This window comes from Peromyscus californicus, unplaced genomic scaffold, assembly GCF_007827085.1.
Source record: "Peromyscus californicus insignis strain IS unplaced genomic scaffold, ASM782708v3 Scaffold_19__1_contigs__length_69161282, whole genome shotgun sequence".
Classification (NCBI taxonomy): Eukaryota; Metazoa; Chordata; class Mammalia; order Rodentia; family Cricetidae; genus Peromyscus; species Peromyscus californicus.
Genome location: NW_026294491.1, coordinates 11,030,273 through 11,049,621, shown reverse-complemented (window position 1 = coordinate 11,049,621; position 19,349 = coordinate 11,030,273). Strand labels below are relative to the sequence as shown.

At 43.8% G+C, this 19,349-nt stretch overlaps 1 protein-coding gene and 1 long non-coding RNA gene across 6 annotated transcripts in view; one reads left to right on the top strand and one right to left on the bottom strand.

Moving 5' to 3' along the window:
* Window positions 1-19,349, bottom strand: part of Dip2a (disco interacting protein 2 homolog A) — an 84,314-nt gene that overhangs the window by 50,784 nt on the left and 14,181 nt on the right. For 3 of the 5 annotated variants that reach the window (XM_052744650.1, XM_052744646.1, XM_052744647.1), the window contains exons 2-5: window positions 15,286-15,357; window positions 9,293-9,409; window positions 6,682-6,801; window positions 4,741-4,968 (exon numbers count right to left, since the gene is read on the bottom strand). In XM_052744650.1, the coding sequence (XP_052600610.1) occupies window positions 4,741-4,968; window positions 6,682-6,801; window positions 9,293-9,409; window positions 15,286-15,357 (537 nt within the window). The remainder of the gene's footprint in view (window positions 1-4,740; window positions 4,969-6,681; window positions 6,802-9,292; window positions 9,410-15,285; window positions 15,358-19,349) is intronic. The other 2 variants (XM_052744649.1, XM_052744648.1) reach the window with 2 other exon arrangements.
* LOC128114550 (uncharacterized) lies at window positions 4,801-6,147 on the top strand. Its single transcript, XR_008219801.1, has 2 exons — window positions 4,801-4,913; window positions 5,516-6,147. It is a non-coding gene; the product is annotated as an uncharacterized LOC128114550 (long non-coding RNA).

Below are 19,349 nucleotides of genomic sequence, written 5' to 3'. Positions count from 1 at the left end.
TAGGTTGGATGTTATGAAGACATCATCTTTGTTGATCTAAGAATAAAAATACAAAAGCCAGGGGATGGAGTGGTGGCTCAGCAGTTAAGAGCACTTGTTGCTCTTGCAGAGGACCCAGGTTCGGTTCCCAGCACCCATATGGCAACTGTCTGTAACTCCTCCAGTTTGAGAGAATCCAGCGCCCTCTTCTGGCCTTCTTGGGCAATGCAGTCTCATAAGGCATATATGCAGGCAAAACACATAAAATGAAAATAAATCTTCAAAAAAATTTAAAAAAAAACAGTCAGGCATTAAATAAGCCTCTAATAGCAGTACTCAGGAGACAGGGGCAGGAAGATCTCTCTAAATTTAAGGCTAGCCTGCTATACATAGCAAGTTCCAGGCCAGCCAGAGTCACATGATGAGAACCTGTGTCTGGAGAATTTTTAAAAATTAAGTACAAAAACTAAAAGTGCCCCATATGCTAGTTAAAATTTTCTGCATTGAGCCTGACATACCTATAAGTGATTTACACCTACAAGTCCAACTACTTGGGAGGCAGAGACAGAAGTTCAAGGCCAGCCTGTATTGCATGGTACAATTCCATCTCAAATGAACAAAATATTTAAAAAATTAAGAGACTACCATCAACTTAATGTATAATCAATTAATGCTACATTTAAGAGAGTGTACATAAGATACAATTATTCCTTTCATTCTCTGAACATAAAAGTTTTTTTAATTTTCATGGAGCAGGACTTTGATCTGTTCCAAACACTGACTCTAAGTCGCTAGAGGAATTTTCATTACTATTGACCTAACACTGAGAGGAACAACAATGGGGCAGCTGTTGGATGTGGCATTGTACCACACACTGAAGGCAACCAGTTCATGCAGTGGGCCTGTATGTGATGAAGGCTGGTCATCTGCAATATTTAAATTAATATGATGTTCACTATGGTATTCTTACACTCTGATGGTTCAGTTCTGACCATCTATCATTTCATTAACTTGGATAAAATTCAAAGTAAGACCTGAGTGTAAAGGAAGAAAGAAAATACATAGGAGCGAAACATAAACTTACTATTTATAAAACAGAATATACTTTTTGGAAAAAAAAAATCTAAAACTTCAATGACAGTTTTCAGAACCCTTGAAATAGCCTGGTGATGAGCACACTAGCATTTTAAAGTCTGTCTATCAGGAAGATCTTTCAGTTCATAAAGAAACATCTCTGTGCTTCCAAACCTAGCAAAAAGAAGAATGATTTTAAAAGCATATGTAGAAAGAAGATAATGTATATACCATGAAGTAGTTTTTTAAACAGCTACATAAACTAAACTTTGTGAGGGGTGGTGGTGGTGCACACCTTTAATCTCAGCACTCAGGAGGCAGAGGCAGGTGGATCTCTGAGTTCAAAGCCAGCCTGGTCTACAGAGTGAGTTCCAGGCTAGCCAACCCTAGGCAGAGAAACTGTCTTTAAAAAAAAAAAACAAAACTCTGCTTTCAAAACCATCCCTAAAAGCATTGTTTTTGAGTACAGAAGTTTGTATCTATGTCAAAATGTTTAATGTATTTTATTTCCTTAATCCAAAAACTGAAACTAATGCTTAAAAAAGTACCCTTACCTAATAAGTTCCACTTCCAAATTTTTACTTAATATATTATTCTTATGTATTTTTCCTTAGTTCATCTGAAGTTCATCTATCTGGAGTTAGAAGCAAAATGATGGTCTTGTAATGAGGACAGGGAAGGTGCATATAACCTGAGTATCCCCTGTGCCAATGACCTCGGAGTTTTATGTTTCAGAAATCAGTACAAATTTGGGACATTTTATACTTCACTAGTTAATCACTCCTAACTGAAACCGTGAAATGTGCTGCTCTAAATTTCAGATTTGAGATTAAGAAAGATAAACTTGTGTTTGGAAGTCAAGTTAAGAGCCAATGAGATGGCTCCATGGACAGAAGCACTGGCCACGCAAGCCTTCTGACCGGAGTTCTATTCCTGGAGCACACAATAGAAGGAGGGAACACATCGTGGTACATGCACACGCACACACGCCTGTGACCACACACATACACACACACACACACACACACACACACACACACACACACACACACACACTAACAAAGCCCTGGTGGGTGGGGTCCACAGGTAAAGGCAATTACCATCAAGCCTTACAACCCCAGAACCCATATGGTGGAAAGAGAGAACCAGCTCCTACAAGAGACCCCCACTATGGCGCCTCCACACACATGTGCACAAAATAAATAACTTCAAATGTATTTAAAATTAAAAGAATAAATAAATAAAATTTAGAAATCAAGTCAACTGTGTTCTTCAATTACTCAAAAGCATATCAAAACTACATTTGCAGTAAGGTAATAGAAATCACGTTGAGATCTTTTTGAAACTGAGTAGAATCAATCACAAAACATCTATGCTAGGCCAAGCAAGTAAGAAAGGAAAAGGGGCCGGGCGGTGGTGGCGCACGCCTTTAATCCCAGCACTCGGGAGGCAGAGCCAGGCGGATCTCTGTGAGTTCGAGGCCAGCCTGGTCTCCAAAGCGAGTTCCAGGAAAGGCGCAAAGCTACACAGAGAAACCCTGTCTCAAAAAAAAAAAAAAAAAAAAAAAAAAAAAAAAAAAGAAAGAAAGAAAGGAAAAGGGGCCTCACAACACAGCTGCAGGAGACAGGATGGATCATCTGCCAACACAGGCAGCAGAGCTACCTTATAAACACCAGAGAGTGAACACACCTAACTCCAACACGCACCAGAGTGTTCCTGTTAAGACATCCATAAGCCACAACCACTAGATCCCTGAGGCTGTCTGACCAAATGCTGTGAACTATGGCTAGCCTGGCATGCTGAATGTGACCAAGCAGTAACAGCTCAGCGGTGACAGGCCTCCAATCCAGGGTGCTCCTGAGTCCTGTCCCCTTAGAAAGAGCTTCACATATCAGAGACAAGGTAACTGAACATGACTCAGTGGGAAAGAGAGCATGCTGGGCAAGCTTGAGGGCCTGAGTTCGGATCCCAGGACCCATGTAAAAAGCAGGGATGTGCATGACTGCAATCCTGGCACTGAGTGTGCTGGGGCTGGCTGGCACCCAGCCTAATTCCTGGCTTAGTGAGATCCAGTCTTAAAGGAAAAGGGCAGATAGAGCAGGATGGTCAGTGTTCCTGTCTGGCCGCCCCATACGCCTACAGAGGCATGCATGTGGTGTGTGTGTGTGTGTGTGTGTGTGTGTGTGTGTGTGTGTGTGTGTGTCTGTGTGTGTCTACATACAGGTGCATACACATACACACACACACACACACACACACACACACACAGCTGAATAAATAAATAAGTGTAAAACAAAAACAAAATAAAAGCCTGCAGATAAACAGGAAAGCACAGTCCTGGCTGTCTGCCTGCTCTGGACTGTCACATTCCTTGAGGAAAGGTAGGCCACAGCCTCCAGCCACACAGGAAAGGAGCAGCCAGAGACACCCTGGAGGTAACAACTGTCTTATAATGGCTATCTACTCTTGCCACTGCTATTCGTGTGGCTGTTCTGTGAGCAAGAAGCACGGTGTGGCAGAGGAACCACAAGTTCCCACCCGACACACATCGCAGTGGGAAACAGATGTCCAGCAATATACAGGAATTGTATAGGGTCTCAAACAAACAAAAATCAAGAGCTGTACTGACAAGCTCCACGGGACAAACCACAGGCTACCAGAAGAAACATCCCTGTTCACTCTTAATCCAGCCAGCACACCAAACCTGACCTGAAAAGAACTCGGAACATGGTCCCAGCACCATCTACAGTGGCTTGCAGAAACCACCAACCCAGCCTGATGCATGGCAAGCGCTCATCACCCCAGGTCTAGCAGAAAAGAAAAGAAAATGAAGAGGCCCCAGCAACACTGGTACCAGCACTCTTCTCCACTAAGCAGTGCATGATCTCAGCAAGCTACCTCACTCATTTTATTATTATTATTATTTTTTGTCTTCTTTCTTCATCTAGGAAAATGAGGGATGAGATAAGTCTTTAACACAGACCACATTTTAAGGTAACCACACAACTACTGCTTGTATGCAGGGTTTCAAATGGCTCGAGACATCACTTCTTTGTAAGACTACTGTCATCCAAGAACTCCTGACTGAGAAGACTCCTGTATCTTTAAGACTGGCTTTGATTGACATCTTGATTTTAGGAAGAAGACTATCTGTAGGAAGAAAGGCCAGACCTTAGCCCCCATCTCAGGACCTGTGCACAGGACAACCTACAGCCCGTATAGTCACATATGCAAAGAGCCACAGGAAAGACAGTGACTAGAGAGCCAGGCCCAGGGCGGCCGTCACAACCACCTGGGAAACAGGAAAAGACAACAGGACGTCAAGAGAACAGCATGTTGCTGAGGACTGGGGCACACCCCATCAGCCTGGAACTGCCAGGCCACGGAATCACAGGACTGCTTCTGTCCCCAAAAGACACATTTCAGATAAGAAAGAGGTGGATCTGGATGGAGACAAAAATTTAGCAACAGAGCCATTTTGTTCAACTAAATCTGGATGCCAAGCTCTCCAAGTGTGGCCCCATTGTGTCAAATGTGATTATTAAAAGCTAAAAAACCAGCTGATATCTCAAGCAGACAAGGCATCATGTGACATCTGGCTCATGACCTCAGTCACTTGACAGTAGTCCTCTGTCCCGGACACTCCTGACCCTTCCCAGTGGGCGGGGCTAGGCAGCTGTTACTGACCTATGTGGGTGTGGGCCGTGAGGCCCGCAAGTGCTGTGGTGGTACTAGGAGCAGCGGCAGGTCTCCCTCCCGGGTGGGATGAGGTGGAGGATGCAGAGGATGAAGTGGACGAGCCCTGAATGACCCTGTCGAGCCAGGGCTCGATGCCGGAATGGCTCTGGAGCAAAGCGGAGGTGAGTCGCCCAGGTCGCCGTAAAGAGCCCTCATCTTCTGAGGCAGATGACGTGTCTGTGATTAAAATAACGATGACAAGCATGATGTAGAGATGGGTCAAGAGAGGGAGAGGGCCTCTCACTCGTCTCCAGGCCTGAAGCACAGTTCTACCCTGTACGACAAGTGGGCACTGTCTAAGGTGGAAGCTCCGTTCCAGCCTCACTCTCCCCCATTGCAAACCCTGCCCCCTCTCAGAAAGCCCGCCAGGCGGACCCGGAGCTCCTCAAGACTGCACCTACAGCACAGTGGAGCTCCAGTCCATAGACCTGCCACGTGATTTCCCCTCTTTCCCCCGAGATCACCCAGGAATGCTTTGCTCAGATTAGACCTGGTCCTTTACTTTTTAATTCGGCTCGATTTGGCTTATTGCATCAGTGATAAATCCATGGGGGGGGGGGTCCAAAAATACTTATCAGGCACCTCAAAGGTCGCCTTCAGAAGGGCACATAAGAAGTCCGACTTTTGGGAAGTGATCCCATGAGTGCCGAGGTCCCCACGGAGGCCTTGGCCACAGGTTATCAAACACTAGGAATGAAAACAGCTTTCTGTCCCCCAAACCTAGGAAACCCCAACTGTGATGTGCTCTGAGCGTCCAGCCCTCACTGCTGTCCATCTGCACAGCCTGACACCACATCCACACGTCAGCATGGCGCAGCCCGTACCTCGTATCCTAGCCTGGGTGTGAATGGCGCAGTACTGCGGTTGTTACGGGAGACCACGGCCCTGGCTACATCTATGTTCACAGGAAAGCGGGAGAAGTACCTCTGGAAAGGATTCCTTCCTCAACAGAATTGCTTCAACTCATGAAATTATTTGTGAACTAAGGTTCCATGAAGTCAGCATACCTGTATTTTATTACAGCTATTAAGATATTTTTTATTGTTGGATAGTGCCTACAGTGTTATTAGCAGGTACGGTAAGGTGGCAATAATTTCTGAAGACTTCTTCCAACAATAAGCTTTCCTTAAAAGGGAAGAAGCACCTACCAAGCTACCAGGTCACCCTGCAAATCTTGTACGATTCCAAACGCATCAAGCCTAAATGTTTTTTTGACTAAGAACTTGAGAGGCCTCTGTGGCAATGCATGGATGAAGCCACCAGACACCAGCACCTCAGTCTGGCTTAACAGGACATTAGAGAGAAACCTGTCTCCATATTTTCATTTCCAGAGGAAACAATAAATGATGAAATATACCCACATCCTCCAAATAAGCATCTTAAATGGCCCCACTGGAGACATGGCTAGGTAGTCAGCAGTACAACAGACAGAGGGCACGGGTTAGAGTAAGTTTAAAATTCAGCTCCAGAAGTTTGTACTCCACTACGTGCCTGTCTTAGGTTCATCACTTTGTTAACAGGTATAAATAGCATCTTAGGTTTTTTTTGGGGGGGGGGGGGCGAGCTGAGGACTGAACCCAGGGCCTTGTGCTTGCTAGGCAAGCGCTCTACCACTGAGCTAAATCCCCAACCCTGCACCTTAGTTTTTTAAAAAGTAAAATCCATACAAAAATCCCACTACAATACAAATATTCACTTGGATAAGAAAAAAACCAAAGATACGGTAGATTCTTAGGTAAGGAATATGCACACATGTAAACATTTTTAATTTCTAAATTTCTCAAACCTGTATTATAGGTTACAAGGATATTCCAATTCAGTAAAATAAATATTAACCGCCAGGCCTATGACACACTCATAAAAATCCATCCTGAAACCATTTATCAATACCTGGAGGGGTATAGGTTTCCACAGAGGAATGCACAAGGACAGACCGTCTTTTTGAAGGCATGGGCATCTTCCTCTCTTTGTATTTGGCCAAAGCTGCTTGCACGGCTTCTGTGTGGACATCTGCACAGGAACAACAATAGCAATAGGTGTTTTACCACACAGGTAACAATCTACTTTTACATTTACTCTGAGCAGAAAAAAAAAATGCTCTGCCTTCCCACTCACCCCATACCTCAGATTCTCTCCACATACTGCTTTGCTTGAGGATTCAACTCTTGAACTTTATAAATACTTCCAGTTATAAAAAATTACAAAATAAAAAGCTGTGGACCCCCCAGAGATTCACTGGCCAGCGTCTTAGCTAATCAGTAGGTACACAAAACAAACAGAAAAATCAAATGGACACATTTTGAAAACAGCAGCCAGGAAATCAATGTCAGCATCTCAGAATTCAGCAAGTTCCCACTGGAGATGTTTCAATGTTTATGCAGCATATGCAGTAATCAATTCATCTGTTATTTTAAAAAATTAAGTGTACTGTGATTATGGAAGATGGCCAACATCAACCTCTGGTCTCCACATGCATGCACACCCGAACACACACATGTCAGTTGGCATACATGTATAGCTCAGTTGGTAGAATGCTTGCACAGCATGTATGAATCCCTGGGTTCCAACCCCAGTACCACATAAACCAGGCATTTTGGTACGTGACCATGTTCTTAGTCCCCAAGACGGAAATGAAAGGATCAGGAGTTAAAGGCCGTACTCCACTACATAGTAAGTTCCAGGCCAGCTTGGGCTATGTGAGATTGTCTCAAAATAATGGGGGAGGAGGGCAAATTTATGACCACCAATTCTGACAACCTAAGTTTGATCCCTAGAACCTACAAAGTAGAAGAAAAACCAACTCCTGCAAATTCTCTGACCTCCATGTGCGAACCATGGCACACACGTACACACACACGCACGCATACACACACACACACACACATACACACACACACAAAATAAATAAATAAGCAGAATTGTTTTTAAAAGTAAAATAAAAAATTTAAAATTATTTAAATATTTATTTAAAAAAAAAAACAATTCCCAAATGGGAAAATCTAAGTGAAAGGAAATTTAAAGTTACACCAGTTATACAGCAACTTCCATATACACAGGCATTACTGAGAATCCCAGAGCTCCTGCTGGAGAAGCAGATACAGACAGCAAGCATGCTGTCCTGGTAGGCAGGAGAGGAAGGGTTCTCTATAGACTAAAGAGACACTTAGTCAGGGAAGGGCTTGCACTGCGCGCACAAGGACCTGAGTTTGACCCCCAGAACTCACAGTTTCAAAATATCTAGGTGCAGGCCGGGCAGTGGTGGTGTACACCTTTAATCCCAGCACTCAGGAGGCAGAGCCAGGCAGAACTCTGTGAGTTCGAGGCCAGCCTGGTCTACAAAGCGAGTTCCAGAACAGGCACCAAAACTACACTGAGAAACCCTGTCTTGAAAAACCAAATGTGTGTGTGTGTGTGTGTGTGTGTGTGTGTGTGTGTGTGTGTGTGTGTGTGCTCACTGGGCTCCCTGGCCAGCCAGGATAGCCTACTCTAAGCTCAAAGCTTAAATAAAAAAAGAGTAGATGGCACCTGCATGTACTGCATACATGCACACACACACAGGAGCAAACACACAGTTGTTGCAAGCATGCAACCTCTAAGGCAATTAACATATACAAAAAGGGAGACATTAAAACAAACTATCTGAACCAGGTGTAATGGCACACGCCTTTGATCCCAGCACTCAGGAGGCAAAGGCAGGCGGATCTCTGTGAGTTCGAGGCCAGCCTGAGCTACAGAGCGAGTTCCAGGACAGCCAGGGCTACACAGAGAAAAATAATTTTCGAAAAACCAAAATTATTAAACAAACAAAAACAAAAACAAACAAAAAACCCCAAAACTATAAGAAAAAACTAAAAGAAAGTTCCACTTTCTTTTTCTTTCTTTCTTTCTTTTTCTTTCTTTCTTTCTTTCTTTTTCTTTCTTTCTTTTCTTTCTTTCTCTCTTTCTCTCTTTCTTTTTTCTTTTCTTTTCTTTTTCTAGTTTATCAAGACAGGGTTTTTCTGCATAACAGCCATGGCCGTCCTGGAACTCACTTTGTAGGCTAGGCTGGCCTCGAACTCATGGAGAACCACTTGCCTCTGCCTCCTGAGAGAGCTGGGATTAAAGGTGTGTGCCACCACTGCTCTATAGGGTTCTGCTTTCTTGAACAATAAGATGAAAATTATCACTCAAGTGAAAATAACTACTTTGTTTGTTTGTTTGTTTGTTTGTTTGTTTGTTTTTCAAGACAGGGTTCCTCTGTGTAGCTCTGGCTATCCTGGAACCTGCTCTGTAGACCAGGATGGCCTGGAACTTTCAGAGATCTGCCTGCCTCTGCCTCTGCCTCTGTCTCCGCACACTGGGATTAAAGGCATGTGCACCATGCTCAGCTGAAAATGAACTAGTTCTCTGGTGAACATTCTAGCAAAGAAAAACCAACCAAAAGCCTCAGTAGCCAGAACAGAGCGTCTCGCCTGCTGCAACCCCACCTCCTACTCCCGCACTTCCAGAGCTATGGACCTACCTGACCGGAAGCGCTCATCCCTTGAGTTGGTAGCCCGAGACTTCTGTGGTTTAGATGTGGCTGCAGTCATCAAGGGCCCAGGAATTCTATTCTCAGTTTGCAGACATGGGTCTACTCCTGAAACACAGTTGTATACCTTGTGTAAACAATTTTCTTTTCCAATGATAAAAAGCTCCATTTACAACAATGTGCATTCCTCTTTTATGGCCATATAGCACATGCTGCACACCCCTGGTATTGGCTCTTAGAGCACAAAAGACCCTCTGGTTTTGGATTAAGTGCCATGAACATGGGCCAGGGCAATGTCCACGTCCAGGCTACCTTCTCCCTATACCCCTAGACCTAGTTCATAATCACAATGATGACTATACCCTCAGGGTGTCCTTGGCAACATGGCACCATCAGTTCAGGTCTTATGTGAGTCACAGATATCTAAGAGCTAGTTCCTGAATGTATGGCTGCTCCATAAATCTAAAATGGCCTGTACTGCTTGTGACTGTTACAGTCTACAGTGTCATCAAATATTAACTGAGAAACAGCCCATCGACCATCACTAGGTGTCCCTTAAATACAAAGAAAAAGTTGAGAGGCAGAGGATGAAACACCAAGACCAGCACTGAACAACTTCAGTGCATAGAATGCTCAGAGGCTGGCAAACTGGTCTAGTCAGCAGCACCTCTGTTGGCTCTGTCTTCAAATCTGGGATGGACAGAGAACATGTTACCTATTCTCCACACATCCTCAGCTAGCCCCTGGCTCACAGTGACAGCATCCTGACCAGAGCCACCCCTAGGATACAAGACAGTGAGAAATAGCAGGGTACAAACAGCGTGGCCACTAGACAAAGTCTCTGGTATCATTCCAATCCTAATCTGCTAACATCGGCGAATAGCACAGCAAAACCTTTAGCTGAGACTCAGTAAGAATGAGCTTGACGTTGTCAGCCTTTGTTTGAAAATGCCTTATAAGACTAGCCAGCGGAGATTCCAGTCTCACTGGCTTCTCCAGTCTTGACCACACCCCCAGTACAAGCAGAGTCCATCCTGACTCCAACTGGGTCAGTGTCCCTCACAGGAACAGAGACAGAAGAGGTGCTACCTGACTTCTAAGGCTGGGCACACAAAGCAACACAACTCTCTCTACTTGACTCAGCTATGCCTGTGAAGTCCAGTGTGCTGATCCCCACATCAAAAGGGCCAGGTGAGAAAACAGGAGAGGGAGGCAGGTGAGGGGGGCCTCCCAGCCCAAAAGCCAATGATGGGGCCCTCACAGGTCACCTACTCAGATACCTACTCAGACTCATAGCTTGACTTTGACAGCATTCACAAGTACTAGTCTCTGAGCTGGTCCAAACTGCAGGTCTATGAGCACAATAGATCTGTGGTGCTGTCTAGCGTGGCTGGTTATATAGCACTGGAGAATGAGAAGGGTGACTCCAGAAATCTGTGCTTAATTTGACAAAATATGAGCGCGCAAACACACACACACACACACACACACACACACACACACACACACACACTACATGCATACATACACATATACAGATATATGACAATACTGAACAGTGAGTGGCCCTACTGGGCTAAAGAACTACTTAAAGTTTCACTGAAGAACATGTAGGATCAGGCATTAAGGATGATGAAGTGGTACATTGCACAATATATTCCAAAACATGGGTGCCTTTATCCTTTAGATAGATAAAATATTCAATAAAGACAACAAAAACTGATCTGAAATTACTGGATAAAGGGGAAGGTGGGTTTTTGGTTTTTGTTTTTTTTTTTTTTTGTATGATTGATTTGTTTTGCACAGGGTTTCTCTGTGCAATAGCTCTGGCTGTCCTGGAACTCACTCTGTAGAGCAGGCTGGCCTCAAACTCACAGAGATCCGCCTGCCTCTGCCTCTTGAGTGCTGGGATTAAAGGCGTGCGCCACCATGCCTGGTTTGCTTTTGTTGTTGTTTTGGTTTGGTTGTTTTTGCGACAGGGTTTCACTGTGCATCCCTAGCCAGTCTGGAACATGCTATGTAGACCAGGCTGGTCTTGAACTCACAAAGGTCTACCTGCCTCTGCCTCCTAAGTAGTAGGACTAAAGACCCTAAAGACCATACAAGCCTTAAGTTTGTTTTCTTTTAAATTATGTATATGCGATGGTGTGGTGGTGGTGCATGTGAGTGCAGGTGCCCATGGAGGCCAGGAGAGGGCGCCCCTGGAGCTGCAGTTACAGGTGGTTCTGGAACAGAGCTCTAGTCCTCTGCCACAGCAGGACACACTCATATTTGCTGAGCCGTCTCTCCAGCCCTAACATGATACACTTTTAATTTTAGCAGGTATCAAGAGATAACTTTCCAGTAAGGTTATAGTGATTCACACTCCCACAAGCAACATATGTAAGTGCTATATCCTCACACATTTCTCAGCACTAAGTTAGAGGAAGCTTAAGAATTCTTCCAATCTAAGAGGATAGTTCACTTTAACTTGCATTTCCATATCTGCTAGTAAAGTTGAACATGATTTAGTGTTTATTACCTACTTGTGTTTCTTATTCTTTGAATTTCTTTCTTCCACTTAAGAAATTTATGTTTTTTCATATGTTTGGATATTGGTTATTTCTTCTAAATATATTTTGTGATCCCAATATAGGTTCTGTATTTTTCTTGCTAAGTGTATTAGTAATTATTTTACAATGTATTTTCATTTTAAATGAATTTTTCGTATTTCAAAATAGAACTATTGAAAAATAAAAGCTACATATTCTCTAAAGCTACAATAGCAATAAAGCCAACATCTCTTACTAATTCCAACAGCTAAACAAGCAGCCTTCCAAGCACTCACAATGTCCCTGTACACAAATAGCTGCCTTTTATCCTCTAGTATTTACCCTGTTTTGTTTCCACACCTCATGATGTCAACCTAGAATTCTCTATACCTTTGCTAGGACTGGAAATGGCTAAGATACGAAACTGTTCTGCTTAATGGTTGTTTGTGATTTTTGGAAAAATAGGCTTTAAAATGTTTTAACAGTTTCCTTCAATCCCAATTTTAGTGTGGCTTTTGTTTGTTTGTTTTTGAGACAGGGTCTCTCCATTATGTAGATGTGGCTGTCCTGGAACTCACTATATATATCAGACTGGCCTCGACTCACAGAGTTCTACCTCCCAAATGCTGGGATTAAAGGTGTGCTCCATCACACCTGCAATTTTAGTTTTTGTTTTGAATGAACAAATACCAATACATAACCAGGATCTTCAACATTCTTTTTCAGTTATTTATAAATATACCCATACAGGTAGTATAAAGCTCATGCAATTTCAGAAGCATTACATAGGGGGAAATGTAGCCACTACACAGTTTAAGAAATAAAGCATGAGTGGAAAGATGGCTCAGTGGTTACCAGTACTTGCTGTTCTTACAGAGGACCGGAGTTTAGTTTCCAGAACCCATGTGACATCTCACAAGCGATCTCTAGCGCCAGTTCTAGGAGATATGACACTCGCACAGACAGACACAATACATAAGCAAAACACACACATAAAAAAGTCAATCTTGTAATAATAGCAATATTTAAGCATGGGCGAACAAGATGGACCAGCAAGTAAGAGTGCTTACTGTGCCATCCTAACAAGCTGAAATTGATCCTCAGAACCCATATAAAAGAGTCGGGGCGGTGGCACACATCTGTAATCCCAGCACTCCCGTGGAAAGACGGGGAGCAAAAAACGGGAAAATCGTCTAGAAGCTCACTGGCTAGCTACTGGAGTACACAGCACAGCAGAAATGAGACCCTGCTTCAACAAAGCGGAAGGAGAGAAGCGACTCCCAGTTTTCCTCTAACTAGCACATGCACACCACGCTTGATACGCTCAGAGTGCGCGCTCGCTCGCTCTCTCTCTCTCTCTCTCTAAGTTTAAAGAGAAAGAAATAAAGCTTTCATGTAGCTGAAGATCACATGTGGCCTACTCTATCCTATCTCACCTCTACCAGGAAATGGTGTACTCCAATCTAGAAATTCCTTTCCTTTTCTTTAACAGCTTCATAAGGGCCTCTGGTATAGTTTTTCGTGGTTTACTTATTTATTACTATCATTACTTCTTTTTTGGTCAGGGTCTCACTGTGTAGCCCTGGCTAACCTATAACACAATATGTAGACTAGACTGGCCTCAAACTCACAGAGATCCACCTGCCTCTGCCTCCCCAGTGTCTGGTATGTTTTTAAAGCTCATGCTGGCCACATTGCTTTGTGATGTCCTTCCAAACGATCATCTCACTGCGGTTCATCACTGATGATGTCTAGATGCTCTGGTATCCCACGGTCTGGGTTGGAGAACTTGGTAGTTCAGGGTCATAATGGACATTCTTGTGTACCACATGATGCACCCACACTGGCTCCAATATGGATGTCAGGCTCTGGTTAATCTGCACTTCTCTGATCATCTGAGAGGTTACGGTTTATTATTATTGTTACTGTTTACTGTTCACCCATTTTTCTTATCACATTAGGAAACTTGGGCTCTTGGTGGCATAGGCTAGACTCCTGGTGCTCAGCTGTCCCCCAGGCCTCGTGCTAGCCCCCTAGTCATGCAGATGGAGAGCATGTCTTCTCCTGCAGGAAGAGCCACTAGGCAGTGCTGTCTGGACATTCCGGGGCCATTTCTTAAATCACCGTGTGACAACCATCCTCCTTCAGTCTGTGGTTGGACTTTGCAATCTCTTTGTGGAACCTTTTGAATTTAAAAATAGAAGCTATGAAGTTTAATGGATCCCGACTTGTAAGTCCTTTCTTTCATGTTGTAGTAGTGGCCTATCTGGCAATCAAGAAACCCTTCCTATCTTGAGACGGCAACACTTCCCTGTGAGATCTCCCAAGGGCTCTCCAGTTTCTGCCTCCTCTCACACGTGGGCCTAACACACCTGCAGTTAACTCTGGTGTCTAAGTTCATATATCTTACATGGGTACTGGCAGCTACGCCAGCACCCTCGCCACATGCCATCTCTCCTAAACCAAGTCTGTATGTGTGTACGTGTGCATCTCAGCTGGTCTTTCTGTCCCAGTCGTCCAGCCACCGTCCCTTGCAAAGTAATCTATTCTCGGTGGTGACAGCCTTAGAATAACTCAGTAACTCGCCAGACAACTCCTCCCATCACATTTTGGACCTCCTGACCTTTTGTACTTAAGACGTAAATTTAAGAATTAGGTTGTGAAATGCCATTAAAAATATTCAAAATAGCAGCTCGATGTGATGGCGCATGCCTAATCCCAGCACTTGGGAGAGGCAAGTGAATCTCTGTAAATTCAAGGCTAGCCTGGTCTACAAAGCGAGTTCCAGGACAGCCAGTGCTGCTACACAGAGAAACCCTGTCTCAATAAACCAAAAGAACAAACAAACAAAAACAAAATCAAAATAATGAATATGCCAAATCTACAAAATAATGTGCAAAGAATTAAAAAATTTACAATGTGTGTCCTTATCTAGTAAGGAACTATATCGGGCCACTCTATGACCACGAAAATAGAGTAAGTTGCTGGGGCAGTGGCACGCACCTTTAATCCCAGAACTCGGGGGGCAGAGGCAGATGGGTCTCTGTGAGTTCGAGGCCAGCCTGGTCTAAAGAGCGAGATCCAGGATAGCCAGAGCTGTTGCACAGAGAAAACCTGTCTCAAAAAAAAAAAAAGTCCTATTTGGGAGTGAGATCTGTATCAAGCCAAAGCTGTAAACTATAATCTGTGCCCTTGGATTTTTGTTATCTAATAACAGACATATTATTCAGCCCTTAATAAAATATGAAACATATACCAATTTTTAAAATCCAAAATCAGTGCTTATTTATTATTAGTAGTTTGCAGTGCTGGGAATTGTACCCACGATCTATCACATGCTAGGCAAGTGTTCTACCACCAAGCCACATCCCCAGCCCACTAAAATCAATCTTTATATCATGTTTTATAGGACAGTATATTTGTTACTAAGACAAAAGCAGGTGCTGGCCTTACCTTGAATGAGGGGAATATAACGAGCCAGCAGCTTCGCCCTTTTCTTCTCATATCCTTTCTGAGTGATGTCACCTAAAACAACAATGGGAAAAGAGAATTTCATTATTGTAAAGTCCCAGAACTATTTGTGTGTACGTGTAAGGGTGCACACGTGTGTGTATGTGTGTGCATGTTTATACATGCATGTACACATGGACGCCAAAGGTCCACCTTAGGTGCCTCTAACCATCACCTTGTTTTTTGAGACAGGGTCTGTCTCTCAGTAGCCTGGAACTAACCAAAAAGGCTAGGCTGGTTGACTGGCCAGTGAGCCCCAGAGACCCCAGGGGATATTTTCTTCTCTGCCTCCCCAGCACTGGAACTTTAAGCAAGTACTACACCTGTCTCTTTAATGTGTGTTCTAGGGATCAAACTCAGTAACTCAGGCTTGTGCAACAAGCATTTTACCAATTAGAGTATCTCTCTAGCCAGTTCTAAGATTTTTAATTAAAAAAAAAAAAAGAATCTTGGTCTGGAGAGACGGCTCAGTGAGTAAAATTCTTTCTGAACATTATTGACAAGAACCTGACTTTGGATCTCCAGAACCCACCTGATGTAGTGGTGCACATCTGTGACCCCAGCATTCCTATGATGAAATGGGAATGGGAGACAGGACAGTCCCTGCAAGCTCACATGCTAGCTAGTCTGGTGTGCACAGCAGTAAGCAACAAGAGGCCCTGTCTCAAAGAAGACACGTGGGAGCTGATTCACGGGATTGACCTCTGACCTCTACACATGCACTGTGCCCCACTCCCAGACACACAAAGATTTTTTTGAGTTATAATATAAAAACTATACACTAATGCCTCTCAAGAGGGTCACTAGATAAGTAAGCCGGGATGAACCCATACCATGGAAGGCGGTAAAAGGAGCAGACTACTGATGTGTAGCACTTCAGGCAGATCTCATGTAAAAGCTGTTGAGCGAAGGAAGCCTGACTCAAAGGCTATACACTATATATACATTAGTCTCTATGACGACACGCTGGAAAAGACAAAACCACAGAAGCCAACTAGACGGTAGGTGCCAGGAGACAGGGAGGGCACTGCCAGAGGGGACAAGGAATCCGGTGTAAGACTTGCATGACTTGGCTCTAGCAGTAATGGCATGACTGTGCTCACCTGTCAAAAGCTTACAGAACACACACTAGGAAACAATCTTACTGGATGTAAATAATACTTTAACTTTTTGAAAAGGGTGATCAACATCTCCTAGAAACTTGTCTGAGGAGACTCTGAGGCTGGAGAGATGTCTCAGCAGTTAAGAGTGCTTCCTGCTCTTCCAGAGGACCCTAGTCTGGTTCCCAGAAACCATGTTACACAGCTCAGAACTGCCTGCAACTCCTGCTCCACGGGATCCAATACCCTCTTTTAGCCTCCACAGGCACACACGTGTGGCACACACTCATACAGATAAGTACACATAATTTTGTATTAAATCTTAACAAAAGGCAGACTCTGAGGTCACACCTCAATTCAGCAGAATCCACACTGTATTTACAAGACCCTTAGGTGATATCTACACAGGTTCAAGTGTCAGAACAACAGTAAAAGGGACCATAGCCCCAGCCCTCCCCAGCCAGAGTGCCTTAGATGAGGACTCAGGAAAAGGCCTGCTGTCCCAACAAATTACCATAAAGACAGCCAAGCACAGGTGAAATTCACCTGGCAATGAAGTAGGAAATGTACCTCACATCTTGGTCTTCAGGTGCTACCTGGTTCCTACACAAAAAAGGAGTGCCAGCAGTGGATCTTTAGTGTTTTTATGAAGATTTTAGACCAGAAATGTATACTGCAACGATTCTTACTACTAGATTTTAGTTCAAACATATGTTAATACAGTTTTCACTATACCATTTGGGGGGGGGGTTCTAAGCCCTCCTCCTTCATCTTCCACTTTCTTCCAAACAAAAAAGTAGAAGGCTGCTGAGTATCAAAAACTACTGCTGCTGAGTGCCCAACCAAGTATTTCCTTCAGAAGAATTCATCTGGACTAGGGTTTGTCAGGTGTAGAAACAGACACTTTGGAGTGGCTGGCATTATATATATACACACATATACATATGCATTAAGCTTCACTAAAGTTCTAGGTGTACATTAATATATTCTCCTGTACAAGAAAGGCCTATAGCCAGGGAAGGTCAGTCCTATGGGACAGAAAGGCAGTTGCTAGAGCACGAGCTGGGCTGCCGCAAAGCCCTTCCCACTAGCCTGCCCTTTGTCTACAGCCTATTGGACAACAGCCTGGGCAACCAGGCAGTCCTGTGCCCATATATGTCCCTTTACCCATCTCCCTATCCTCATGAGGTTCTGCCCCGACCCTCACAAGCAACTGCTCTGTAGCACTTAAGTGTGTGCATAATAGAATATCACCTGTCAGGTGTGTGCGCACACGTGTGCACATGTATTTCTTTGTGTTTGTATGTTTTCACTTGACCTGAGTTGGCATTGTCCCACAAATAATGTTTCTCCCATTGTTTATTGCACTAAGTGCTCCATTTTTAACACCAGGCCATCCTCAATGGAAGAGCAAATATGATTCACTGCTCTGACCTTAGGATGCTTGGAGAGATGCCATCCTCATCTCACCCATCAGTGGATGGCACTGGAATCTGAACATATCCACAGTACCTTCGAGATGGGTACTATTAGCTCGCTGGCTACTCAAACCCCAGTCCCCATGACCACCACCATCACAGCACACATAGGGTCATGGGGACTATTCTCATTGGGTTCAAGGTAATACTGCATGATTTCACTTATTAAAATTTCAACTTATGTACAAAGTTAAAGCCTGAATATTTTTAAACATATTAAAATTATATTTACTCTAGGATACATTCAAACGTGACTAATTTAATCAAAATTTTAAAAAATTAAGATAGGGTTTTACTATGCAGCCCTGGAACTCACTATGCAGATGAGGTTGGCCTTGAACCATGTGCCTCTGCCTCCTGAATACTGGATTAAAGGCATACATCATCATGCTCAGGGTCCTGTCTCAAATGAAGATTATGATGGTGAAGGTACCAAATGGCACAGAGACATTAAAAATGTCGGGTGTTAAGATCAATCCACGTGAGTCTAATTAATGGGTAATAGGGATTTATTAAGATATAAATTGAGGATATACACTCATGAATACAGAACTGAGTAAACAGCTGAAGTCATCCTCTGTTCTGACCAGGAGTGAATCCACCTCACCGTTCAATCAGACCAGGAAGCAGGCAGCAGGAGGAAGGGGCTCGTGACCTTTTAAGAGGTCATGTGCAACAGCAAGAAGCACAGGGTCATGGGCAGAGCAAATCCCACTACAGTCTGGCACCCACTTGATGCTCACCATAAGATAAGGCAATCTCATTTGACCATCCACGGTGCTGTCAGGTTACAGTGGGGATACATCCCACGAACCCACTCTGTTACTTGATCCTGATTCAAAAATTCATTTAATACAGAGACTTCCAAGCATTACACCTTAGCCTGGGCTTCCAGCACAGTAGCTTTCAACAGGATACTCTAAATGCTGATCATTAGCATGGGAAAAAGATCAAACTGCAAAATTTGAGGTCTGGTTGCTACTGAATACGTTATCACTTTCAAACCAACATAAGGCTGAAATATGCTAAGTCAAACCATTATGTCAGCGATCATCTGTATTCTGTTTCCATGTGTAACCAGAGGCGATTATTTTCACATGCCAAACGTGATGGACATCGGTCCCATGCACACACCAAGGCACAGCCACAGAGAGCAAGGTAGGATTTTAGTGGAGTATAATGGAATCCTGGCACAAAGCTGGTACACTAGGGAAGAAGGGACTCAAATACAAGTTTTCTAAACCCAAGTCCAATTCTCTTTCACAGAGAACAATAAAACACACACAAGGAGACAAACAACAGAGCCTTGTTCCCCAACCACTGCACAAAACTGGGAGGCCCTGTCAGGAGGCAGATAGGGTGGTTTATGCCTGAACATTCAGGCATCTGTGGGCTTTGCAAAGAATCCCGGTCTACCACTGGACAGACT